This window comes from Salvelinus alpinus, chromosome 5 (genome assembly GCF_045679555.1).
Source record: "Salvelinus alpinus chromosome 5, SLU_Salpinus.1, whole genome shotgun sequence".
NCBI lineage: Eukaryota > Metazoa > Chordata > Actinopteri > Salmoniformes > Salmonidae > Salvelinus > Salvelinus alpinus.
Genome location: NC_092090.1, coordinates 51,607,927 through 51,635,820, shown reverse-complemented (window position 1 = coordinate 51,635,820; position 27,894 = coordinate 51,607,927). Strand labels below are relative to the sequence as shown.

Genomic DNA, 27,894 nt, shown 5'->3' with positions numbered 1-27,894 from the left:
GGTTCAAACCCAGGCAGTGCATACACGAGGTATGTCCCCCAGGGGGATGCCACCATCGCCCCTGTCACAAAGGGAAGCTATAAGCTCAGCCAAGCCAACTAGGTCACGGAGCAGGGGTCTGACGCCCTGGGAGAGCTATGTCGTGACCCGCTTGGAGGAATAGGGATAAATTACCCAGTACCTCTGCAAACACAGGCAGACAAAAAAACAAAAAAAAACAGGTAATGGATAAGACTTATGTGTGTGTTTGTTTTACGCCAACTGCGATTTTACCTAGCAGGATTCATATCCAAGTAGAAAAGAAAAAACAGCACCATATGATGGAGTAACTCCAAAGTTAATGTCTCAACGTAGTGGTAGCCCACCACCATACTCTTACATTCTGCAGGAGAAAGAACAAGAAAACCCTGTAGGGGAATTAGCAGAGAACCCGTTTAGGGTAATTATCAGAGAACAGCATGTTAAAAGCAATTCACAACACACACAAAACAAGCCAGTAGGCAAGTTGTGTAAGGTAAATAGAGTTTGTGGCAGCAAGAGCCACCAATATATTAATGGATGCACACAGAGTCATAGTGTAACAAGCTGACTAAGTGTAGACATATATGTTATTCAATTATTGCACGCACACCGCTCGCGGGCGCCAACGAGCGTCTTCGTTGCCAAGGGCTAAAATAGAAGTCAGTTCTATTTGTGACGCAGATCGCACTGCAAGTCCTGCCTCTCCCATCTCCTCATTGGTTTGTAGAAGCAGGTACCCACGTGCCATCTCCTCATTGGTTATACCCACATGGGTGACTGAAAGACGAACGAGGTCAGTGGCGGTAATGCACCTAATTTATGAAAGTTGCTATAAAAATATAAAGTCAAAAGAAAAAGCCTGGAAAGAAGAGAGATGACTAGAAACGATTCGGTTGACCGTTTTATGTGTGGATTAATTGTCGGAATAGAGGACCTTGTGCATTTCAGGTAAAATAACAACTCAATGTTTATATCCCAGGACAAATTAGCTAGCAACAGCAAGCTATCTAAAAAGGACAAATTAGCTAGCAAGTGCAAGCTAGCTAGCTAAATTGCCATACATGTTTAATGATTTTCGACCTGTCTCCAAGTTAATGTAATTTCGTTCAGAGTTGGTTTTGATATTTTAACCTGCGTGTCGTGATCGGGTTTGGTGTGGGGGGACAAAATACATTTATGCACGATGGCGCACGCGCGCAGCCGGTTTGGGTTCCGTGTAACGCTAACGAAACACAAGCACGACAAACCACGGGGGGAGGATACAGATCAACCGCGGGCAGCGAGTGGACCACTCAAGAGGAGGGGGGCCAGCTGCTACGGGGTGCAAACAACCAGCGAGTATACTTCCACGCAAGATATTACACTTACCAGTGACTTACCAAGGGCACTTCAGAAAGTTTGTACCTCAAGCCATACGACGTCCGCCGAGAAAATGAAAGAAAACGTGTTGCGGTCATGGGGTCTATATATAGGGGCGGACCCCAGCCTTGATACAAGGTAGACACGGGAGTAAATCTTTAAATCATCACCTCGGATGTATCCCTCCTCTGCGTAGTGATACCAATATATTGGAGTGATCCAATATAGTGAAACATAACTGTCATTTAAAGAAGAGCTGTCGCATAAAAAAAAAATCTGGCATCTATTTTACTCACCCTAGCAGAGCTGGTTAGACTGTTTTCATTTTTATCAAGAAGTTTAGTAACTGTATCTCTGTCAATGGCAAGAATTTACACCCAACAATTATTACTGAAACCTGTCTTAACAGGTGTAGGTCGTTGGTAAATGTATAAATTATTCTGCACTCTGGGAATCTCAAACCAGAGTGTTCTATTATTGGATTAGATTGCCAAAGTGATTTTACCCTTGGTAACTTGGAAACACCCACATCAAACCATGCTCCAAGACACAAATCTCGTTTTCAGTGGCATTTTTGTGTGTATGCTTGAAGTGATGGAGGATATTAGAGTAGTACGTTGTGTGTGGGGGGGGGGGGGGGGGGTTGCATGCCATGTGTGTGTGCCTGTGAGACCCACCTAAGCCCTTCTCCCTCAAGGGCGTACTGTCTGCAGTACTCCAGGGTGTAACTCTGCGTGGGTGTTCGGTTGTCCACATTCCAACGCAACGTGGCCGAGTCCCACAGTATCGTACACCTCCCCGTATCAATCACTGGCACCGATGGGGCTGTCAACCAATTAATCAATAAATCACAAGAGAACCATGCATTGGTCCATATGACCACAGTATGACATCAGAAGACATTTCTGCTTCATCGACTAGACTCACCAGTTCTGAAGGGTAGTCTCTCACTGGGCAGGGAGCAGCCGGTATAGTTGACAGCCATCACCCACACTTTATACACCTTGTCAGGCTCCAGCTCCTCTAGAACACAGTAACTCTCCTTCACTGTCACACGGTACTCATCCGACACCGCTGGGCAGAGAACACAGAAAGAGCTGTTAGGCTGCGTTTAGACAGGCAAATTCTGATGTTTCTGGTCTTTTGACCAATCACATCAGATCTTCTCACACTAGATCTTTTTCAGACCTAAATAAAATACACATTTGTGAAATAAACATAAAAATCGAGCTGCCTGTCTAAATGCAGCCAGTGTGTGTGTAGGCTACCTCCTTGTGGGTCCTGTCTAAATTCAGCCTGTGTGTCGGCTATCTCCTTGTAGATCTTGTCTAAATGCAGCCTGTATGTGTGTGTGTGTGTGTGTGTGTGTGTGTGTGTGTGTGTGTGTGTGTGTGTGTGTGTGTGTGTGTGTGTGTGTAAGCTACCTCCTTGTGGATCATGTCTAAATGGATCATGTGTGTGTAGGCCACCTCCTTGTGGGTCCTGTCTAAATGCAGCCTGTGTGTAGGCTACCTCCTTCTGGGTCCTGTCTAAATGCATCCTGTGTGTGTAGACTACCTCCTTGTGGGTCCCGGCTAATTGCAGCATGTGTGTATGTGGGCTTCCTCCTTGTGTGTTCTATCTAAATAAAGCCTGTGTATGCTACCTCCTCTGGGTCCTGTCTAAATGTAGCCTGTGTGTGTGTGTAGGCTACCACCTTGTAGGTCTTGTCTAAATGCAGCCTGTGTGTGTGTCGGCTAACTCCTTGTGGCACCTGTCTGAATTTAGCATGTGTGTGTGTAGGCTTCCTCCTTGTGGATCCTGTCTAAATGCAAATTGTGTGTGTGTAGGCTACCTCCTTGTAGGTCTTGTCTAAATTCAGCCTGTCTGTGTGTGTGGCTAACTCCTTGTGGGTTCTGTCTAAGATGGTGCGTGTGTGTGTGTGTGTGTGTGTGTGTGTGTGTGTGTGTGTGTGTGTGTGTGTGTGTGTGTGTGTGTGTGTGTGTGTGTGTGTGTGTGTGTGTGTGTGTGTGTGTGTGTGTGTGTGTGTGTGTAAGCTACCTCCTTGTGGATCATGTCTAAATGGATAATGTGTGTGTAGGCCACCTCCTTGTGGGTCCTGTCTAAATGCAGCCTGTGTGTAGGCTACCTCCTTCTGGGTCCCGGCTAATTGCAGCATGTGTGTATGTGGGCTTCCTCCTTGTGTGTTCTATCTAAATAAAGCCTGTGTATGCTACCTCCTCTGGGTCATGTCTAAATACAGCCTGTGTGTGTAGGCTACCTCCTTTTGGGTCCTGTCTAAATGCAGCATGTGTGTGTGTAGGCTACCTCCTTCTGGGTCCTGTCTAAGTGCAACCTGTGTATGTAGGTTACCTCCTTGTAGGTATTGTCTAAATGCAGCCTGTGTGTGTGTGTGTGTGTGTGTAGGCTACCTCCTTTTGGGTCCTGTCTAAATGCAGCATGTGTGTTTGTAGGCTACCTCCTTTTGGGTCCTGTCTAAATGCAGCATGTGTGTTTGTAGGCTACATCCTTGTGGGTCCTGTCTAAATACAGCCTGTGTGTGTGTGTGTGTGTGTGTGTGTGTGTGTGTGTGTGTGTGTGTGTGTGTGTGTGTGTGTGTGTGTGTGTGTGTGTGTGTGTGTGTGTGTGTGTGTGTGTGTGTGTGTGTGTGTGTGTGTGTGTGTGTAGGCTACCTCCTTGTGGGTCCTATCTAAATGCAGGCTGTGTTATTGTAGGCTACCTCCCTGTTGCTCTTTTCTAAATTCAGCATATGTGTGTAGGCTACCTCCTTGTGGGTCCTGTCTAAATACAACCTGTGTGTGTGTGTAGGCTAACTCCTTGTAGGTCCTGGCTACCTCCTCGTGGGTCCTGTCTGATAGCAGCCTGTGTGTGTGTGTAGACATCCTCTTTTGGGTCCTGTCTAAATGCAGCCTGTGTGTGTGTAGGCTACCACCTTGTAGGTCTTGTCTAAATGCAAATTGTGTGTGTGTCGCCTAACTCCTTGTTGGTCCTGTCTGAATTACGCCTGTGTGTGTGTGTGTGTAGGCTACCTTCTTGTGGGTCCTGTCTAAATGCAAATTGTGTGTGTGTAGGCTATCTCCTTGTAGGTCTTGTCTAAATTCAGCCTGTGTGTGTGTATAGGCTACCTCCTTGTTGGTCCTGTCTACATGCAGCCTGTGTGTAGGCTATTTCCTTATGGGTCCTGTCTAAATGCAGCCTATGTGTGTGCAGGCTACCTCCTTGTGGGTCCTGTCTAAATACAGTCTGTATGTGTGTGTGTGTGTGTGTGTGTGTGTGTGTGTGTGTGTGTGTGTGTGTGTGTGTGTGTGTGTGTGTGTGTGTGTGTAGGCTAACCCCTTGTGGGTTCTGACTAAGTGGAGCGTGGGTGTGTGTGTGTGTGTGTGTGTGTGTGTGTGTGTGTGTGTGTGTGTGTGTGTGTGTGTGTGTGTGTGTGTGTGTGTGTGTGTGTGTGTGTGTGTGTGTGGTGTGTGTGTGTGTGTGTGTGTGTGTGTGTAAGCTACCTCCTTGTGGATCATGTCTAAATGCAGCCTGTGTGTGTGTGTAGGCCACCTCCTTGTGGGTCCTGTCTAAATGCAGCCTGTATGTGTAGGCTACCTCCTTGTGGGTCTTCCATACAGTAGACCTGGAAGCAGTCTATGATGTCTCCAGGGTTGACCCTCCAGTAAACAGTCACACTGGTGCTGCTGGCTGAAGCACACTCCTGAGGCTGCAGAGACGGCTTCTGAGGAACTGAGACACGCAGAGAGACACACAGAGAGAGGGGGCAGATATATAGAGTTAGAGAGAAAGAGAAAGACAAAGAGAGTGTGTTTGTTTCTGTTCGAGAGAGACCCACCTGGGATTCCCTTGCGTCGTGTGTGTGTATTGGCTGCATTGCCCTTGGCGTAATCTTCAAACACTAGTAGTCCCCGAGGACCCAGCTCCAGAGACATGGCTGACCGTAGTGCTTCTGTTAACCTTGGAGAGGCAAACAACAATTATGAGAGTGTTTGTGTGTATGTGGCAGCGTTCATCGAAACAATTCTAATAAATGCAACAGTTGGACAGTGGATGAAGATACTCAAAACTTTTAGCATTTTTATATTCCGTTAGATATTGACTGAATTATAGCACATACAACGTTTTACTGGGACAGGGATTTGGGCAGGAATTCGTGTATTCAATTTTTCAAATGTCACCTTTTTTTATTAGAATGCACTCATACAGTATATACATTTTCTTAAAGTATCAGGTATTTATTACATTTTTTGTGTTAAATTAAAGAAAATGTGCGTCATTTGCATAAATCCACTGGATATACATATATGAATAAATTAACATAACGGGGTGTAACAGGACTGCAACCACTAAACACTTACTCTGTCTACCCTACCTACCTGCACTCACCTGCGCTGTCTAGACTGCCTCATGAATTACTGTTATTAAATGTTATTGGTCACATACACATGGTTAGCAGATGTTAATGTGAGTGCAACAAAATGCATGTGCTTCTAGTTCCAACAGTGCAGTAACAAGTGTGTCAATAGCAGGATACCCTCAGATAATAGCAGGATACCCTCAGACACTGAGTATACCAAACATTAGGAACACCTTCCTAATATAGAGCTGCAATCCCCCTCCCTTTGCCTTCAGAACAGCCTCAATTCGTCGGGGCATGGACTCTACAAGGTGTCGAAAGCGTTCCACAGGGAGGCTGGCCCATGTTGACTCCAATGCTTCCCACAGTTGTGTTAAGTTGGCTGGATATCCTTTGGTTGGTGGACCATTCTTGATACACACATGAAACTGTTGAAAAAAAAACAAGCAGTGTTGCAGTTCTTGACACAAACCGGTGCGCCTGGCACCTACTACCATACCCCGTTCAAAGGCACTTAAATATTTTGTATTGCCCATTCACCCTCTGAATGGCATACACAATCCAATTGTCAAGGCTTAAAAATCCTTCTTAAACCTCATACTCTTCATTTACACTGATTGAAGTGGATTTAACAAGTGACATCAATAAGGGATCATAGCTTTCAACTGGTCAGTCTATGTCATTAAAAGAGCAGGAGTTCTTAATGTTTTGTATACTCAGTGTACATTACACCTATCTAAACATACATGTTTGGGAGATCAAACGTATCACTATAATCCAAGTGTTCATTTTAATTTCTTTCGTTTCAGCGTATCAAATTTGTAAAAATGTCAACTATATTAATAACACCCATCAAAATAAAGTTGTCTTTCGTCTTTTTCTTGTTATGTAAGTGTCGAGACGGTGTGTTAAATCCCCAACGAAACTTTAGCATTCTTATAGATTCTACGGAAAGACAATGTATTACATTGAGCACATTTCAGCCATTACCGGGGTGATTGACAGGTTATTCCAAACATGTCCTCTGTCGTAACATTAACGCGAAAATAAGACGGGCACAAGTGAGAGTTTGAAAGATTCGCAGGAGTAAAATGAAAGAAATCAATCCAGAGAGATTTAAGTGGACAAGTGGATTTTGCACCCCTCAAACACAGGAAATAGATGGCTGCCAAAGGCCTCAAGTGGGCAGGGCATGCACATTGCTAGTGTGTGTGTGAGACCCATTGCCAGAGACATACAGGTAACTGCCAAAATAAAGGAAACACCAACATAAAGTAATCTTAATAGGGCGTTGAACAGCTTCAATGCGTCTTAGCATAGATTCTACAAGTGTCTGGAACTCTATTGGATGCGACACCATTTTGTTGATGTTATGTTGATGGTGGTTGAAAACGCTGTCTCAGGCGACACTCCAGAATCTCCCATAAGTGTTCAATTGGGTTGAGATTTGGTGACTGAGACACACACACACACTCCCTTTAAACCCTGTATACTCCTTTGCGACCTCTTTTTCAAAGTCACTGAGATCTCTTCTTGTAGCCATGGTAGCCAAAATGATGGGCAACTGGACATTTCTATACATGACCCTAAGCATGATGAGATGTTAATTACTTAATTAACTCCAGAACCACACCTGTGTGGAAGCACCTGCTTTCAATATTCTTTGTATCCCTCATTTACTCAAGTGTTTCGTTTATTTTCGCGGTTACCTGTACCTGCCTGCAGCACTTAATGTTAGCTTAGAAACAAAACCTCACAGTCATATGCCATCAATAGAACCAGCTGGTTGGAATGTTAAATCAATCAACATGGTCACCAGGGATGGGGTCAATTCCGTTTAAAATCCAGTCAATTCAGAATGTAAACCAAATTCCAATTCCACATTTTCCTCATTGAAAATAATTGAAGAGTATTGGAATTTCAGTGTACTTCCTGAATTGAAATGGAATTGACTCCAACCCTGGTGTTCACTACACTCTGAATATGACCAACCCCACCAGTCAACAAAATGACGACACACACCTAAACAAGAATTTTGTCCTTTGCTCAGTATAATCATGCTAGTATAGCTTACATCCAATATTGTGAGTACAGCTGACACGGTGCAGTTACCTCATATAGATGTCTTTGGATGTCTGTGGATAAGAGGTTTCATTAGGTACATACAATAATAACCTACAATAATAACTGCAAGGTTTCCATCCAACTGCTTCCACCAATTCAACCTAGTTCTCAATGGGCCTGAAACTTCAAGCCCGGTCCGACCCAAGCCCGATGAGCTGAAGCCCGAGACCCAGTCCGACATCACAAAAATGTAATGAGCCCGAACTCGAAAAAAAATATTTATAGAAAACAGCCCAAACTTTTCCTAGACCATTTTGCGAAAGTTATTTTGTGAAAGTTAACCAGTAGGCTATTCATTTACACTGGTGTTGACAACAATGCGGCAGAGACGGCATCGAGCAGAGTGAGTAGGTGAGAGGGAAAAGGCCTTGCCTTGTCTAAGTAAAGTGAGGAGAGGGAGAAAACCCAACTTGAATATAATTAACAACTATTATATGTGGACTCAAAGTGTGTAAAACATCAAAATATACAGTATCTTCATAAATTAGACAGATGCTACTTCTGTTGCCTGTTTTTAAGTGTTTGTTTGATTCCGTGAGCTCCAACGGTCTCATGCAGCCTAAATAAGTACAAGTCAGTCAGTCATGCCTTTAAATACAGCTTTTTATTTTGAAAATAATAAATGAAATGTTATAATTAAGTTATGGCCTAAGTATTAAGACAACAGAAGAGAACACAACAGAAGAACAAGTCAATAACATCAAAAATGGAGTCTTGAATAATTAAAGTATAAATACATGTTCTGGATATTGTTAGCTATAGACCTATGGCCTAAATATTAAGACAACAGAACACAACAGAAGAACATGTCTTTGTTCTCCTCGGGTCGATGGTCCGGCCTGCCACGCTGAATATCCTTTCGCTGCTGGTGGCCGGGAAGCAAAGCACCCATCTCGTTAACTTGGCTAGCAGTGGATACGTTGTGCTGTTGGACTTTCACCAGCCCAACATCTCTCTGTCATCCGTCATCACAGGTCACTTCACGGTGTATTTTGTCACCTCGTCATCCTCTTCTTCATTCTCTGCTGTGACATTTTCCCACTCTGAAAAGTCAAGCTCTGCTCTCTTGGCGGGGGGTGGCACTGAAGTCATCCTCTGTGGCCTGTGGAAGTGTGCTCATATGATCACATCTTGCCTGTCTTGGGGGGGAAGCATCCTCAGCTGGTTAAACTTGGGCCAGAGAAACGTTGCCACCTTGTGTAGATCTTTGATGTCCACCTTCCTCTCCAACCATTCACTGTGTCGTAGTCACACTGCAGCTTGCTGTTGTGAGTCTTGCGCATTGAGCTGGCAGTGATGCTTTAGTCTCTCTGACCATAGACGGGTTAGCTGACAACATCGTGAAAACGTTACATGCGCTTCAAAAGGGGCAGAAGGCCATGTGTTGTTATGGTTCTGGATGGCCAGATAGCTAGCAACAATGACAAGGAAGGAATGACAAGGAATGTGGTGAATCGTAAGTGACTTGTTCCAGCTCATTTGATCTTGTTCTTGTTTGAGGTGTTTTGCTAATATGGCTCAAATCTAACCAACAACTGTAATGATGTATTTGAGAAACAACTTCTCATTGTTCTACTTTATTTACGTTTTCAGTAACCATTGGAAGCAAAATATAGTTTACATGTTATCAACAATGTAAGCCAACCCTGTCTGTTTAGCCCCATAGTTGTGCATGCGTCGGTTTTGTTGCTACCAACTCGTCTATAGGCACACAAGATTCAGTGTTGGGTATTTGTCCCCCTCCAGTTCCTTCTGTGCGTTGTAAAATGGCTTGAGGAACTCCAGGAGAAACTGCAGGTCATCAGCTGCGATTTTCTCCACGGGCCTCCAGATTTTCGTGCACTTCGTTGTACAAGTCCTGGACAGAGTGCAAGTCAGGTAGACTGTGCTAAATCTTGTGTCCCCCATCTGAAGCAGGGTCTTCGAGAGTTGGGTAGCCAGTCCAGACCTCTTGACATACCTGATAGAGGCATGATTAACACATCATAAACTTTCAAAACCAGTGCATGGCAAAATAAGATTGCCCACATAGTAAGGCTCTATGATATGAATTATATTCCTAAATACATTGTTGGTATGACATGGTTGAACAAAATAATTAGCATAACATGTCATATTTATTAAATTTGTTTTACTTATATCATATAACCTACCTGACCAGGATCTTTGCTGCGGTGACAGTTTCAGCGATGTCCTCAATGGTCAGTGCTGCTCCGTCAAGACCATGACGTAGCACCATGTATAGAATGTGGTCCTGACAGTCCAGCCTCTGATATGGCCGAAGGGCAACAACGATGTTGGAGTGGAGCCCTGGTCAGTCACCCAAACAATTCTGCTCAGTGACATAGCGTCAAGGCCAAACGTTGTCATGAGCAGCTTCACCAACTCTCGCCTTATATTCTCCTCAGTTTTTGAGTCTTCAGCTGGACACACAGCCGTGGTCAAGTTTCTTTCAATTAACTGGAACTCTTCAGTTATGAAATGACATATTGTTGTCAGATAACTAAGCTTCCGATAGTCGTCCCCACTGTGCCCTCTTTCAGGATATCCTTTACCTTATCTGTAAGTTCTTCTTTTTTGTCCTCTGCCATGCTCTTGCACCTGGCAGAGACGGTATTGTGGCTGAGTAGAACAAACTCTCCCATAAGTGGCTCCCACATATGTAAGCTCCTGGCATCTTTGAAACGAACACTGAAAAATGTGTCAGTCACTGCCTGTTTTGTTTTCTTTGAGAGTAACCATTTTTTTGACGAAGCTGACATAAAAGCTTGGCCTGAGTAGGCTGTCGCGCCACGGCATTGTGCAAAATGGCGCTGCAGGGAAGAAGTACCTGTCGTCTTGCTGTCATAACGTAGAACAGCCTCACATCCTTTGCAATTGACATGGCCACTTGATTCTTCCGTTGTTTCAACAACCAAGTCGAATGACATCCACACATCTGATTGGCATCCAATTCGCTGTACCACGTGTTGTAACGGTATAACAGAGTTGTTGTAACTGATGTATCCTATGTTCAGACCCTACCGTATTGGTCAGTCACAGGTGTATGAATGTGTCATGTGAAAGAAGTACGGCAGGGAAGGCACAATTAGCAAATAGGGAATGTTTTTTGCAGTCTCCACAAATGAGGGATTTAGGTAACATGACTTTTCAGTCAGAGAAACAACACGTAAGAAACTAGCTGTTATTAGATAGCAGTTGCAGCACCCCGTACAGCTCAATACACACTGCAGCCTGTACCTGCTCCTGCAGCTGACAGGGAGGAGGAAAGAGAGACGAGGTGCGCCAGTCACAAAGGCACGCGCAGTAAAAACATTTTTTACACGTCGCGGAAAGTTAGAACCTGACCTGGCCAAAACAATTCTTGAAAACACATGGCCGGCCCGAACCTGTCGGGCCCGGGCTGAAATTGAGAACTCTAATCCAACACTCTGAGAACTGATTATCTTAACGAAGGATGCATTTGTCAGTAGTTTCAAGTTTCTATGTCACATACACAAGTACAGTGAAATGCCTTTCGCGCAAAGCTCTAACGCCAACAATGCAGTAATCAATAACAATGTATACTAAAAATAACAGGGTAGAACAAAAACACATGAGATAGAAAAATAAGGGGGGAAAAAATAACACAAAGTAAGTAAGCATAATATATACAGGGTCACTTCCAGTACCATATTTACCGTGTGCAGGGATACTGGATCGATAGAGGTACAGTAGATACAGTATGTATAAGGGTAAAGTGACTAGGCATCAGGATATATGATAAACAGAGTAGCAGCAGCGTATATGATGATTGTATGTGAGTGGGTGTGTGTAGAGTCAGTATAAATGTATGTGCATATAATGTGTGTGTGAGCAAGTTATGAAGTGGTGTTTTTGCGTGTGTTAGATTATCAGTGTGCGTAGTGTGTAGGGCCCTGTGAGTGTGCATAGAGAAATAAAATACAAAGGTTAACTCAGACAGTCTGTGTAGCCATTTTGTTAGCTATTTAGTTAGCCTTTTAGCTGTCTAATTAGCACTACACAGTAGTGTGTGTGTGTGTGTGTGTGTGTGTGTGTGTGTGTGTGTGTGTGTGTGTGTGTGTGTGTGTGTGTGTGTGTGTGTGTGTGTGTGTGTGTGTGTGTGTGTGTGTGTGTGTGTGTGTGTGTGTCCCTCACCTGTGTGTCTGGGTCTATCTCTGCCTCTCTAGCGGTGGTGTCCAGTGTGACCTTGGTCTGGTCTATACTCTCCTGGAAGGAGACGATCTGGTCGTAAAGCTGCTCCAGCTTTGCCTTCTTTTCCTCCTCCATGCTCAGAGACATGGTGTTGTACTGCTCCATCACCAGAGCCATCATCTCCTCATTCTGAGCCTCCATCACCTCCTCACTGTCCCTGCAATGGTCCTGGGAACATAGAGATCAGGAGGTACAGGGGAAAGAGGGAGAGACAGGGGACAGAGAGGGACAGGGAACAGAGTGACACAGAGAGGAACATGAAGTCTAAACTGGTCCATTGGAAGAGAAACTGAAAGAGAAGGGTTAGGCCAGAAAATAATCTACAGGGAAGTTTTGTGGTAACACTTTGCATTAGAACATGCATTATTCTACACATTCAATAACACACAAGTAGACAGTTACTTCAGTTTGAGAAGATAGCAAATTCTCTCTTTCCTCCTACCTCTACAGTGTTGTATCCCAGCTCTAGTTCTGACACCAGATCCTCAATGTTCTCTGATCTCTCCTGCAGTTCTGAGATCCACTCACTCAGCCTCTCCTGGAATACGAACAGAGCACAGAAACACACTGAATGAAAACTTGAACTAGGAATATACAATACAGGCTACTGTAAGGATGGGCTGTTTTAGATGCAGTGAGCACAATAAAAGTGTTGGTTTTGCTCTTCTGTAAAATAAATATAAATAATTCAGTCTCTCCCCTTTGTCGCTCAACTCTCCATATGTAAGGACTATGTAAGTGTACTTGGGACACAAAACAATAGATGCTGGTTCAAGCCCCTGCTGAGATGGCGCCAAGGTGGCACCGATAGAGATGGCAGCTTCGCTTCTAGTCCTTAGGAAACTGTGCAGTATTTAGATTTTTTATGTATTATTTATTACATCGTTAGCCCAGAAACCCTTAACTGTTATTACATAAAACCGGGAAGAACTATTGGATATCAGAGAGACGTCAACTTACCAGGACTACGATCAGGAATACAACTTTCCCAAAACGGATCCTTTGTCTGCACCTCCCAGGGCATTTGAATTGATTCCAGAGGCCGACCCAAAACAACGCCGCCGGAGGAGAGGGTGCCGGAGCGGTCTTCTAGTGAGGCTTCGGATGCGCACACACCACCCACCGCTCCCGAGTATATTACTCGCAAATGTCCAGTCCCTAGTTAACAAAGTCGATGAAATACGGGCAAGAATTGCTTTCCAAAGAGATATCCAGGATTGTAACATACTCTGTTTCACGGAAACATGGCTAGCTGGGGACATGCTGTCGGAGTCCATACAGCCAACGGGATTTTCAGGGCTGACAGGAATAAACATCTCTCCGGTAAAAAGAAGGGCAGGGGTGTATGCTTCATGATGAATGACTCATGGTGTAATTGTAGCAACATACAGAAACTGAAGTCCTTTTGTTCAACTGACATAGAATTCCTCACAATCAAATGCCAACCGTATTATCTCCCAAGAGAACTCTTCTCGGTTATCGTCACAGCCGTGTATATCCCCCCGCAAGCGGATACCAAGACGGCCATCAAGGAACTTTACTGGACTTTATTCAAACTGCAAACCATATATCCTGAGGCTGCATTTATTGTAGTTGGGGATTTTAACAAAGCTAATTTGAGAACAAGGCTACCTAAATTCTATCAGAATATCGATTGTGGTACACGAGCGAGTAACACGCTTGACCATTGCTACTCTAACTTCCGCAATACTTACAAGGCCCTCTCCCACCCTCCTTTTGGCAAATATGACCATGACTCCAGCTTGTTGCTCCCCTCCTTCGGCAGAAACTAAAACAGGAAGTGCACGTACTTAGGTCTATCCAACACTGGTCTGACCAATCGGATTCCACGCTTCAAGATTGCTTCGTTCACGTGGAATGGAATATGTTCCGGGTAGCCTCAGAAAATAACATTGACTTTTACGCTGACTCGGTGAGCGAGTTTATAAGGAAGTGTATAGGAAATGTTGTACCCACTGTGACTATTAAAACCTTCCCTAAACCAGAAACCGTGGCTTAATGGCAGCATTCACATAAAGCTGAAAGCACGTACCACCGCATTTAATCATGGCAAGGGAAATATGACCGAATACAAACAGTGTAGTTATTCCCTCCGGAAGGCAATCAAACAACCAAAGTGTCAGTATAGAGACAAAGTAGAGTCGCAATTCAACGGCTCAAACACGAGACATATGTGGCAGGGTCTACAGACAATCACAGATTACAAAAAGAAAACCAGCCCTGTCGTGGACATCGACATAGCGGCCCGCTACCAAAGACTGTGGGCTCTCCTTCTCCGTGGCCGACGTGAGTAAAACATTTAAATGTTTTAACCCTCGCAGGGGTGCCAGCCCAGACGGCATCCCTAGCTGTGTTCTCAGAGCATGCACAGACCAGCTGACTGGTGTGTTTCGGGACATATTCAATCACAATCCCAGTCTGCTGTCCCCACATGCTTCAAGATGGCCACAATTGTTCCTGTTCCCAAGAAAGCTAAGGTAACTGAACTAAATGACTATCGCCCTGAAGCACTCACATCTGTCATGAAGTGCTCTGAGAGACTAGTCAAGGATCATACCCTACCTGTCACCCTAGACCCACTTTAATTTGCTTACCGCCCCAATACGACCACAGACGATGCAATCGCCATCACACTGCACACTGCCCTATCCCATCTGGACAAGAGGAATACCTATGTAAGAATGCTGTTCATTGACTACAGCTCAGCATTCAACACCATAGTACCCTCCAAACTGATCATTAAGCTTGAGACCCTGGGTCTCGACCTTGCCCTATGCAACTGGGTCCTGGACTTCCCGACGGGCCGCCCTCACGTGGTGAAGGTAGGAAACAACATCTCCACACCGCTGATCCTCAACACTGGGTCCCCACAAGGGTGCGTTCTCAGCCCCCTCCTGTACTCCGTTCCCACACGACTGCGTGGCCATGCACGCAAGTTTGCAGACGACACAACAGTGGTAGTCTTGATTACCAACACCAACGAGACAGCCTACAGGGAGGAGGTGAGGGCCCTCGGAGTGTGGTGTCAGGAAAATAACCTCTCACTCAATATCAGCAAAAAAAAGAGATGATCGTGGACTTCAGGAAACAGCAAAGGGAGCACCCACCTATCCACATCGACAGGGCAGCAGTGGAGGAGGTGGAAAGTTTTAAGTTCCTCAGTGTTCATATCACCGACAAACTGAAATGGTCCACGCACACAGACAGTGTGGTGAAGAAGGTGCAACAGTGCCTCTTCAACCTCAGGAGGCCGAAAAATGTGGCTTGTCTCTGAAACCACTCAGTAACTTTTACAGGTGCACAATTGAGAGCATCCTGTTGGGCTGTATCACCGCCTGATATGGCAACTGCACCGCCCACAACCGCAAGGCTCTCCAGAGGGTGGTGCGGTCTGCACAACGCATCACCGGGGGCAAACTACCTGCCCTCCAGGACACCTACAACACCCGATGTCACAGGAAGGCAAAAAAGATAATCAAGGACAATAACCACCCGAGCAACTGCCTGTTCACCCCGCTAACATCCAGAAGGCGAGGTTAGTACAGGTGCATCAAAGCTGGGACCGAGAGACTGAAAAACAACTTCTATCTCAAGGCCATCAGACTGTTAAACAGCCATCACTAGCACATTAGAGGCTGCTGCCTATAGGCATAGACTAGGAATCACTGGCCACTTTAAGAAATGGAACACCAGTTACTTTCATAATGTTTACATACACGGCCAGTCAAAAGTTTTAGAACACCTACTTATTCCAGGGTTTTTCTTTATTTTTACTATTTTCTACATTGTAGAATAATAGTGAAGACATCAACACTTTGAAATAACACATATGGAAGCATGTAGTAACCAAAGTGTTAAACAAATGTAAATATATTTGTGATTCTTCAAACAGCCACCTGTTGCCTTGATGACTGCTTTGCACACTCTTGGCATTCTCTCAACCAGCTTCACCTGGAATACTTTTCCAACAGTCTTGAAGGAGTTCCCACATATGCTGAGCACTTGTTGGCTTCTTTTCCTTCACTCTGCGATCCGACTCATCCCAAACCATCTCAATTGGGTTGTGGTCGGGTGATTGTGGAGCCCTTACATAGCCTGGAGGTGTGTTGAGTCATTGTCCTGTTGAAAAACAAATGATAGTCCCACTAAGCCCAAACCAGATGGGATGGCGTATCGCTGCAGAATGCTGTGGTAGCCATGCTGGTTAATTCATTCCTACTTACATTTGTGTGTATTGGGTATATGTTGTGTAATCTGTTAGATATTACTTGTTAGATATTACTGCACTGTCTGAGCTAGAAAAACAAGCATTTCGCTACATCTGCAAATAACGGGTGTGACAATCAAATTTGATTTTATTTGAGAAGGAGAGGGGGGGCAATCAGTGGCGGCGGTGCTGAATTCTCCTCAAAGTGGGCAAAGAAGGTGTTTAGTTTGTCTAGAAGCAATACGCCGATGTCCGTGACGTGGCTGTTTTTTTTTGTTGTTGTCCGTAATTGCCTGAGCCTCTTGCCTGAGCCGTTGAATTGCAACTCCACTTTGTCCCTGTACCGACATTTCGCTTGTTTGATTGCCTTGCGGAGGGAATAACTACACTGTTTATATTAGGCCATATTCCCAGTCCTCTTTCCATGGTTAAATCTGGTGGTTCCCGCTTTCAGTTTTGCACGAATGCCGCCATCCATCCACGGTTTTTGGTTAGGGTAGGTTTTAATAGTCACAGTGGGTACAACATCTCCAATGCATTTCCTTATAAACTCACTCACGAGTCAGCGTATAGTTCGATGTTATTCTCTGAGGCTGCCCGGAACATTGCCCGGTCCGTGTGATCAAAACAATCTTGAAGCGGTGATTCCGATTGGTCAGACCAGCGTTGAATGGTTCTAGTCACGGGTACATCCTGTTTGAGTTTCTGCCTATAGGACGGTAGGAGCAAGATGAAGTCGTGGTCAGATTTGCCAAAGGGAGGGCGAGGGAGGGCCTTGTACGCATTGTGGAAGTTTGAGTAGAAGTGGTCAAGTGTATTGCCCGCGCGAGTGCTGCAATCAATATGCTGATAGAATTTAGGTAGCCTGGTTTTCAAATTTGCTTTGTTAAAATCCTCAGCTACAATAAATGCAGCCTCAGGATATATATCCAGTGAAGTTCCTTGAGGGCCGTCGTGGTACCTGCTTGAGGGGGTATATACACAGCTGTGACGATAACTGACGAGAATTCTCTTGGGAGATAATATGGTCGGCATTTGGTTGTAAGGAATTCTAGGTCAGGTGAACAGAAGGACTTGAGTTCCTGTATGTTGTTATGGTTACAACATGAGTTGTTAATCATGAAGCATACACCCCCGTTCTTCTTCTTCCCAGAGAGATGCTTATTTATATCGATGCAACGCATGAAGAAACCCAGTGGCTGTACCGACTCCGACAACATATTCCGAGAGATCCATGTTTCCGTGAAACAGAGAATGTTACAGTCTCTCTGGAAGGCAACCCTTGCCCTAATTTCGTCCACCTTGTTGTCTAGAGACTGGACATTGGCGAGTAGTATACTCGGAAACGGTGGGCGGTGTGCATGCCTTTGAAGCCTGACCAGGAGGCCGCTCCGTCTACCTCTTCTGCGGCGACGTTGTTTTGGGTCGGCCTCTGGAATTAGATCCAATGTTCTTGGTGGTGGTCGGAACAAAGGATCCGCTTCGGGAAAGTCGTATTCCTGGTCGTAATGTTGGTAAGTTGACGTCGCTCTTATATCCAATAGTTCTTCCCAGCTGTATGTAATAACACTTAAGATTTTCTGGGCTAACAATGTAAGAAATAATACATAAACTCTAACAATGGGAGCCGTTGTCCCAAACGCGAGAAGGCTGGCGACAAAGCTTAGGTTCAAAATAATATTTTGGCGAGTGCAACCATTCACTTTGCCTTTTTCTCCCATGCCCCTCCCCCTACCACTCACAACAACAAAGATGAGAGATCACTTCTTCCTCTCTGACAAACAGTTTCAACTTGCTATTTGCATTTGAGGTTTGGTCCAACAGAATCGGTCATATGGACACCAAAACACATGGAGACATTATTTTACTGTAATAGAGGAGAATTTAACCTTTCAAACCATACACTGTTTATGTTTCAACTCCTCAAATTCTGAGCACAGCAGACACTACTAAAACGGATGTACCAATGAACATTCATTCTGGGAAATTAATGCTAAGTCTATTGCGTGTGCATTACGGTACCATGTCCTGGGTGGTTATACTAGCTGTTTAGTCTGTGTTTTATAAATGTGCAATAAGCATAAAACAATTATATAGGGAATTGGCAACTCGTTCTCATTCTGAGAAATAAGGTAGGCCGCTTGATTTCAACATGTGAACAAAGTGGACAGGCTAGCATGATGATCAAACAGTTGGAGAAGGACAGAAGGGTGTGTTCATAACAATTCAACTGTTTTGCCTTGTTAGCTGAATTCAGAGCTTGTGAAATTATTCCTAGATCCAATTTGGCTTAAACTTAATATATAAATATTAGCTGGCTACTCACTAGCACGTGGGCTTGTGCTTGAAATATATTTTATGAGACCGGTGTTCATTTTCTATAATGCCTGCTACATTATTAGTGAATGTGCATTATGCATGGTTCTGGTGAAGATTTGTTACAAAAAGGGCATTTTTATAGACAGACCTGAAAGCCAGATCAGTAATTATTACAAAAAAAGTAGGTACAACTCAGAATTCATTGGATTATTTACAATGCAAATTTTAAATGCAGTGTATTTTACCTTTTAATTGTACAACAAAGCTTATTTAGAGAACTTTAAAAAAAAATCAAGATATATATTGTGAATCGCCCATAATTTAAAAAATGTGAGATATGAGTTCTAGGCCATATCACCTAGCCCAACACCTGCTTGGCCACTCGGGACAGGGAGGGGGGCAGTCAAATATCACTGAACCACTTTCAAACTAGGATAATGGTTGGCCTGGACACAATTTTTCTGTACAAATCTATTTGGTTAAATGTTTTTTCTATGTTATGAGTCTAGAGACAGAAAGAGTGAATACTTTTCATGGAGCATGGCAATTATCCATACCAAACACACACTAACAGGTTCACGAAAGCACTCTGTGTGTGACTGAAATATGAGCTGTGTCTTTACATTGCCAATGACCTACCCTGAGTGAACAGGGAGAACAGATCACATATCAGTTTCACCGCTTGATGATATCACATGGGACCTTTACACGGATTAAAACAGGTGACATCATACTTTATGAATGTGCATCACTGAGGCCTGAGGAGGGGATTTGGCATGGGAAGACACGGGCACCTTCCATATAGACTCAGAGCAAATTGAAACAGCGGAACAATACAAATACAGATAACTGACAAGTCTACAAAACATTATGAAAACCTGCTCTTTCCATGACAAAGACTGACCAGAGCTTAGATCCCTTATTGATGTCACTTGTTAAATCCACTTCAATCTGTGTAGATTAAGGGGAGGAGACAGGTTAAAGAAGGATTTTTAAGCCTCGAGACAATTGAGACATGAATTGCATATGTATGCCTTACAGAGGGTGAATGGGCAAGACAAAAGATTGAAGTGCCTTTGAACGAGGTATGGTAGTAGGTGCCAGGCGCACCGGTTTGTGTAAAGGGCTGCAACGCTGCTGGGTATTTCATGCTCAACAGTTTCCTGTGTGTATCAATGTTCCACCACCCAAAGGATATCCAGCCAACTTGACACAACTGTGGGAAGCATTGGAGTCAACATGGGCCAGCATCCCTGTGGAATGCTTTCTACACCTTGTAGAGTCCATGCAAATTGTGGCTGTTCTGAGGGCAAAAGAGGACGGGTGCAACAAAAAATGTGGAAGGTGTTCCTAATGTTTGGTATACTCAGTGTAAAGAACACACCAACATAACGTGTTTTAATAGGGCTTTGAGCCACCACGAGACAGACCAGCTTTAATGCACCTAAGCATAGATTCTACAAGTGTCTGGAACTATTGGAGGAATGCAACACCATTCTTCCATGAGTAATTCCATCATTGATGTTTTGTTGATGGTGGCCGCTCCAGAATCTTCCATAAGTGTTCAACTGGGTTGAGATCTAGTGACTGACTGCCATAGCAAATTATTCAGTGACCACTCGTGCCCTGTGGATGGGGGAATTTTCATCCTATAGCCATGAAAGCCAAAATAATGGCCTGCCCAGCATTTGTATACATGACCCTAAGCACGATGTTATGTTAATTGCTTAATTAACTCAAGAACCACATCTGTATGGAAGAACCTGCTTTCAATATACTTTGTATCCCTCATTTACTCAAGTGTTTCCTTTATTTTGGCAGTTACCTGTATCTTGGCACTATAATTTACTCAAAACTCACCTGGACTCCTAACACAAAACAGATATACAAAAAGAGACAATAACGACTATATTTCATGAGGAGACTAAACTAAATATCAGGTCAATAAAAAAATAAACATATTGCACACGTCCTTCATTCAGAGTGTTCTCACGTTCTGTTTCCAAGCCCGGTACAATTAACTTTCCATCTCAAACAAAAAACAATTAGACAAAATAGTAAAGCTGGCAAGTAAAATCAGTGGTGTTAGTTTAGTGAGCATGAAAGCACTGTTCTTGGAGAGAGTGGCGCAGTTGAGAGAAAGGATTGCCACTCAACCAGGAGTACCAGCTTCTACAATTGAAGTTCTGTTCCATTTCTTTTCACTGTTGTAGCATATTTGATATGCATACATTCATCCTGCTCTATTCATTGCATTCCATATGTGTATTTATTATTCCTTTTAAAACCTCTATAGGATCCGCCCCTTTTTTATCCTAAAATGACATAGCCAAATCTAGCTGCCTATAGCAAAGATATGCCTATTCTTGATACCATTTGAAAGGAAACACTTTGAAGTGTGTGGAAAAGTGGAATTAATGTAGGAGAATATAACACATTAGATATGGTAAAAGATAATACAAAGAAAAAAAACGTTTTTTATTTTATTTTGTACCATCATCTTTGAAATGCAAGAGAAAGGTCATGATGTATTATTCCAGTCCAGGCACAATTTAGATTTTGGCTACTAGATGGGAGCAGTGTATGTGCAACGTTTTAGACTGATCCAATGAACTATTGCATATCTGTTCAACATATTGGATCAAGACTGCCCAAATGTGCCTTATTGGTTTATTAATACATTTTCAAGTTCATAATTGTGCACTCTCCTCAAACAATAGCATGGTAATAACTACTGTAAATTGGTCAGTGCAGTTAGATGAACAAGAATGTAAGCTTTCTGCCCATATCAGATATGTCTATGTCCTGGGAAATGTTCATGTTACTTAGCTTAATCATCCCGTGGGGGGACACCATTCCTGTAGAGGTTAATTTCTGTTTTACAGAGCCATTCCCATGTTCGTCTTTGTCAGTCTGTGTCAATAAAGTTCCCAGTGTGTGTTAACTCCCCTCTAACCAGGGGCAATGTCAGTGGGTCACAGGTCAGCAAATATGTAGAGCCGAGTTGGTCTTTTTAATGTTAAGTTGTTTGTTATTTCAAACGTAACTACTAAGTACAGAACATTCACAACTATTTATTGGGAAAATACTGGTATTTCAAATACTTCCAACAAGATGTATTTGAAGTCATTGTAAATACATGCCAAAACTTTCCAAATAGTATTTTCAAATACATTCCAATATTCAATTACAGTGGTTATCATAACTATTCACCCCCTGGATTTCTTCACATTTTGTTGCATTACAAAGTGGGATTTAAATTAATTTAATGTGATTTTTTTCTGTCATTGATCTACACAAAATACTCTGTAATGTCAATGTGCAAGCAATATTCAAACATTTCTTTTAATTAATGAAAAATACAGGACTAATATACCTTGTTTAGAGGTATATTACCCAGAGTCAATACATGTTAGAAACACATTTGCCCATTATTATCTTCAAAATTCTTCAAGCTTCAACCTAAGCCTAGAATACGGAGTGTTCCCTCAGGCCTGGAGGGAGGAGCACCCTTTAATGGTTGAAACAGCAGACCAATCAGCCTGTTCCGTTGCTTAGCAAACTTTCAGAAAAATTATGTTCGACCAAATACAATGTCATTTTACAGAATCAAATTAATAACAGACTTTCAGCATGCTTATAGGGAAGGGCACTCAACATGCTCGGCACTGACACAAATGACTGATTATTGTCTGAAATAAATTGATAATAAGAAGAATGTGGGAGCCGTTTTGTTAAACTTCAGTGCAGCTTTTGATATCAATGATCATAATATATTGCTGAAAAAATGTAGGTGTTGTGGATTAACATTCTCTGCCTTATCAAGAATGGACAGTTACCTATACAGTAGATCACAGAGGGTTTTCTTTAATGGAAGCCTCTCTAATGTAAATTTGGTTGAGTGTGGTGTACCACAGAGCAGCAGGTTTGGACCATTATTGTTTTCTGCATGTATTAATTACCTTCCACTGACCTTGAATAAAACCTGTGTGTCCATGTTGGAGGGGTCTTTACACATAAAGGACCAAGATTACTATTATAACAATGTCTTCTTATTTTCTTTTTGACTCAACAGTATACACGACGGCTGCAACAGTAAAATTAATAACTGACACCCTTAACATAGTCAGTTTTAGATTGGGTAACTAACAATAGGCTGGTGCTAAATATCTCAAAAACTAAAAGCATAATGTTTGGGACAAATCACTCGCTCAACCCTAAACCTCATCTGGATCTATTATTGAATAATGTGGCAATTGAGCAAGTTGAAGAGACTAAACTGCTGGGTGTCACCCTAGATAGCAAGCTATCGTGGGTTTTTCTTTATTTTCTTTATGCCAAGAGCTGTCATCAAGGCAGAGAGTGGCTACTTTGAAGAATCTCAAATATAAAATATATTTTTATTTGTTTAACACTTTTTTTGGGTTACCACATGCCAAGGCAGCAGCTACTCTTGCTGGGGTCCAGCAACATAAAGGCAGTGACATACAATTTAAAATATGACATGACATTACCGTTCATAACACTTTTCACAACACATTAAGTGTGTTCCCTCAGGCCACTACTCTACTATCACATATCTACGATACAAAATCCATCTGTGTGTAGAGTGTATGTCTTATCATGTGTGTCTGTCTGTGCCTGTGTGTCTCTTCACGTCCCCACTGTTCCATAAGGTGTTTTTTATCTGTTTGTTAAATCTGATTCTACTGCTTGCATCAGTTACCTGATGAGAAATAGAGTTCCATGGATCTATGTAGTACGGTGCGCCTCCCACAGTCTGTACTTGACTTGGGGATTGTGAAGAGACCTTTGGTGGCATGTCTTGTGGGGTATGCATGGGTGTCTGAGCTGTGTGCTAGTAGTATAAACAGACACTTCGGTGCATTCAGCATGTCAACACTTCGTACAAAAACAAGTAGTGATGAAGTCAATCTCTCCTCCATTTTGAGCCATGAGAGATTTACATGCATATTATTAATGTTAACTCTCCGTGTACATTCAAGGGCCAGCAGTGTTGCCCTGTTCTGAGCCAATTGTAATTTTCCTAGGTCCCTCTTTGTGGCACCTGACCAGAGGACTGAACAGTAGTCCAGGTGTGACAAAACTAGAGCCTGAAGGACCTGCCTTGTTGATAGTGTTGTTAAAAATGTAGAATAGCGCTTTATTATGGACAGACTTCTAAACCATCTTAGCTACTGTTGTATCAACATGTTTTGACCATGACAGTTTACAATCCAGGGTTACTCCAAGCAGTTTAATCACCTAAACTTGCTCAATTTCCACATGATTTATTACAAGATTTCGTTCAGGTTTAGGGTTTAGTGAATGATTTGTCCCAAATACAATGCTTTTAGTTTTTTTATATTTAGGACTAATTTATTCCTTGCCACCCATTCTGAAACTAACTGCCGCTCTTTGTTAAGAGTTGCAGTAATTTCACTCACTAGCTGACATGTATAGTGTTGTAGACACACTGGCTTTACTCAACGCCAGTGGCAAGTCACTAGTAAAAACTGAAAAAAGTAAGGGGCCTAGACAGCTGTCCTGGCGAATTCTTGGATTATGTTTTAGAGGCTTCCATCAAAGAACACTCTCTGTGTTCTGTTAGACAGGTAACTCTTTATCCACAATATAGTAGGGGGTGTAAAGCCACATACGTTTTTCCAGTAGCAGACTATGATTGATAATGTCAAAAGCCACACTGAAATCTAACAAAACAGCCCCCACAATATTTTTATCATCAGTTACTCTCAGCCAATCATCAGTAATTTGTGTAAGTGTCGTGCTTGTTGAATGTCTTTCCCTACAAGCGTGCTGAAAGTCTGTTTGTTTACAGTACAATACCATTGTATCTGGTGAAAACCTTTTGGTTGGTAACAGGCTGATTAGTTGGTTATTTGAGCCAGTAAAGGGGGCTATACTATTCTTGGGTAGTGAATTACTTTTGCTTCCCTCCAGGCCTGAGGGCACACACTTTATAGTAGGCTTAGATTGAAGATATGGGCAAATAGGAGTGGCAATATCGTCCGCTATTATCCTCAGTAATTTTCCCTCCAAGTTGTCAGATCACGGTGGCTTGTCATTGTTGATAGACAACAATCATTCTTTCACCTCTTCCACACTCACTTCACTTCACTTCACACTCACTTCACAGAATTACAATGCTTGTCTTTCATAATTCAAATCAGTTATACTTGGATGTGTAGTGTCAGCCGTTGTTGCTGGCATATCATGCCAATGAAAAAATCATTAAAGTAATTGACAATATCAGTGGGTTTTGTTATGAATGAGCCATCTGATTCAATGAATGATGGAACTGAGTTAGCCTTTTTGTCCAAATTTGTATTTAAGGTGCTCCAAAGCTTTTTACTATCAATCTTTAGAGAATTTATCTTTGTTTCAAATCAAATCAAATGTTATTTGTCACATGCGCTGAATACAACAGGTGTAGACCTTACAGTAAAAGGCTTACTTACAAGCCCTTAACCAACAATGCAGTTTTAAGAAAAATACCTACAAAAATAAGAAATAAAGTAACAAATAATTAAAGAGCAGCAGTAATATTAACAATAGTGAGGCTATATACAAGGGTGTACCGGTACAGAGTCAATGTGCAGGGGCACCGGTTAGTCAAGGTAATTTATGTAATATATACATGTGGGTAGAGTTATTAAAGGGACTTATGCATAAATAATAACAGAGAGTAGCACCAGCGTAAAAGAGGGGGGCAATGCAAATAGTCTGGGTAGCCATTTGATTAGACGTTCATTAGTCTTATGGCTTGGGGGTAGAATCTGTTTAGAAGCCTCTTGGACCTAGACTTGGCCCTCCGATAGCGCTTACCGTGCGGTAGCAGATAGTACAGTCTATGACTAGGGTGGCTGGAGTCTTTGACAATGTTTAGGGCCTTCCTCTGACACCGCCTGGTATGGAAGTCCTGGATGGCAGGAAGCTTGGCCCCAGTGATGTACTGGGCCGTACGCACTACCCTCTGTAGTGCCTTGTGGTCAGAGGCTGAGCAGTAGCCATACCAGGCAGTGATGCAACCAGTCAGGATGCTCTCGATGGTGCAGCTGTAGAACCTTTTGAGGATTTGAGGACCCATGCCAAATCTTTTCAGTCTCTTGAGGAGGAAAAGGTTTTGTTGTGCCCTCTTCACGACTGTTGGTGTGCTTGGACCATGTTAGTTTGTTGGTGATGTGGACACCAAGGAACTTGAAGCTCTCAACCTGCTCCACTACAGCCCAATCGATGAGAATGGGGGCGTGCTCGGTCCTCCTTTTCCTGTAGTCCACAATCATCTCCTTAGTCTTGATCACGTTGAGGGAGAGGTTGTTGTCCTGGCTTCACACGGCCAGGTCTCTGACCTCCTCCCTATATGCTGTCTCGTCGCTGTTGGTGATCAGTTCTACCACTGTTGTGTCATCAAAAAACTTAATGATGGTGTTGGAGTCATGCCTGATCATGCAGTCATGAGTGACCAGGGAGTACAGGAGGGTTTCATAGTATAATTTCTTATTTTTATTCAGATAGACACATGATTTCTGAATTTGCAGTACGTTTACCAATCGGTTCTGCAACCAGACTTACAGTATTTGCCATTCCTTTTGCCTCATACCTCTCAACCATAAAATTTTCCAATTCCTCATCAATCCACAGGGATTTAACAGTTTTTGCTGTCATTTTCTTAATGGGTGCATGCTTAATAGTAACTGGAATAAGCAATTTCATAAATGTGTCAAGTGCAGCGTCTGATTGCTCCTCAATACACACCACAGACCAACAAATATTCTTTACATCAACAACGTAGGAATCACTACAAAACTTATTGTATGACCTCTTAGACACTATATTAGGCCCAGCCTTTGGAACTTTGGTTTTCCTAGATTTGGCTAACATATTTTGATCACTACATCCGATGGATTTGGATACTACTTTAAAGCACATTTCTGCATCAATAGTAAAGATGTGATCAATACATGATCATGATGTCATTCATGTCCTGTTTGTAACAACCCTGTTAGGTTGACTGATAACCTGAACCAGGTTGCAGGCACAAGTTACAGTTTGAAGCTTTTTCAATATTTAAATCACCCAGAAAATGTATCTTGAATATTTGCTACACCTACTGGAGAGCTCGTCTTTGTCTATACCTATTCAGCATTGTTCACACCCTCTTAGAGCCTTAGCCCCACCCATCTCTTTAAGGATTCACGTGAGACCATGTGCTAAACAGAGTGAGTAGTTTAGTAAACAACCAACGATTTCAAGACTAAAAGTAGTGAAAGTATTAGCCAACAATAAGGAAAAACTTCAGGTAAAAATACACTTTATCTAGTCCCTGGCCTATATCGTAATCTGACTTTGGTGCAGGTCATGTTGTTCTTCAAATTACCATCTCTGGTAAACAGACACTATATCAAATACAATCTATGTTTATTTGTTACAGGCACAGAATACAGAAGGTGAAAATAGTTCAGTGAAATGGTTACTGCATAGTAGCAATATCAAAAACAGAAAGTGTCCAGATAAATATACTTTATAATTATTAGAAGACGCTTACCCGACACACTAATCTAAATTGATTGGCCATGTGAAGAAAATGCTATAACCACCCCCCAGCCACATGTAGCTATGTGGAAGGGACACTAGGGACACCCTTCATGAACACACATGTTCATGAAATACAATAGATGGCCATAATCACCCCCAGACACACCTGGCTAACTTGATGGGTCATGTAATCATCTGGCGAAGTGGAGTCTTTTGTTTAGACATGTAGCTAGCTAGCTAAACAATTAACCGGCATAATCCCAACTCATACTACTACCAATACAACCATTGTCATAGCTGTAGTATGAATCTGCAGGTAGCTAAAGCTAACCAACTTGGTTCATTGTTAGCTGTTTTAAAATCACCAATGGCCTCATCCTGCATCTCAGTTCAGAGTGACGACTCTATCTTTGTTGGGTCTGGGTGGTTTAATACATCATCCACAGCATAATTATTAACTTGGCCATGTTTAAAGAGATATTCAATTTTATTGTATTTTATATGTTTAAAGAGATATTCAATTTTATTGTATTTTATTCAACCTTTAATTAAGCAGGAAGGCATGCTGAGACCACAGTCTCTTTTGCAGATGAGCCCTCCATAAACACATCAATAACCAACAATCATATGAAACAAACACTTGAATCATTGTCTGATTTGTTATTGTTATCCATTTACCAATCACTGCTCTTCGTTATGAAGCTTTCAAAAAGCT

The 27,894-nt window shown here is 42.7% G+C and overlaps 1 protein-coding gene across 2 annotated transcripts in view; it reads right to left on the bottom strand.

Moving 5' to 3' along the window:
- cmya5 (cardiomyopathy associated 5) overlaps positions 1–27,894 on the bottom strand; it is a 64,121-nt gene that overhangs the window by 21,233 nt on the left and 14,994 nt on the right. The window contains exons 3-9 of one of the 2 annotated variants that reach the window (XM_071400046.1): positions 12,519–12,614; positions 12,020–12,244; positions 7,850–7,872; positions 5,216–5,337; positions 4,975–5,109; positions 2,308–2,454; positions 2,058–2,205 (exon numbers count right to left, since the gene is read on the bottom strand). In XM_071400046.1, coding sequence (XP_071256147.1) covers positions 2,058–2,205; positions 2,308–2,454; positions 4,975–5,109; positions 5,216–5,337; positions 7,850–7,872; positions 12,020–12,244; positions 12,519–12,614 — 896 coding nt within the window. Of the gene's footprint in view, positions 1–2,057; positions 2,206–2,307; positions 2,455–4,974; positions 5,110–5,215; positions 5,338–7,849; positions 7,873–12,019; positions 12,245–12,518; positions 12,615–27,894 lie in introns of those variants that run through there. The other variant, XR_011674882.1, reaches the window with a different exon arrangement.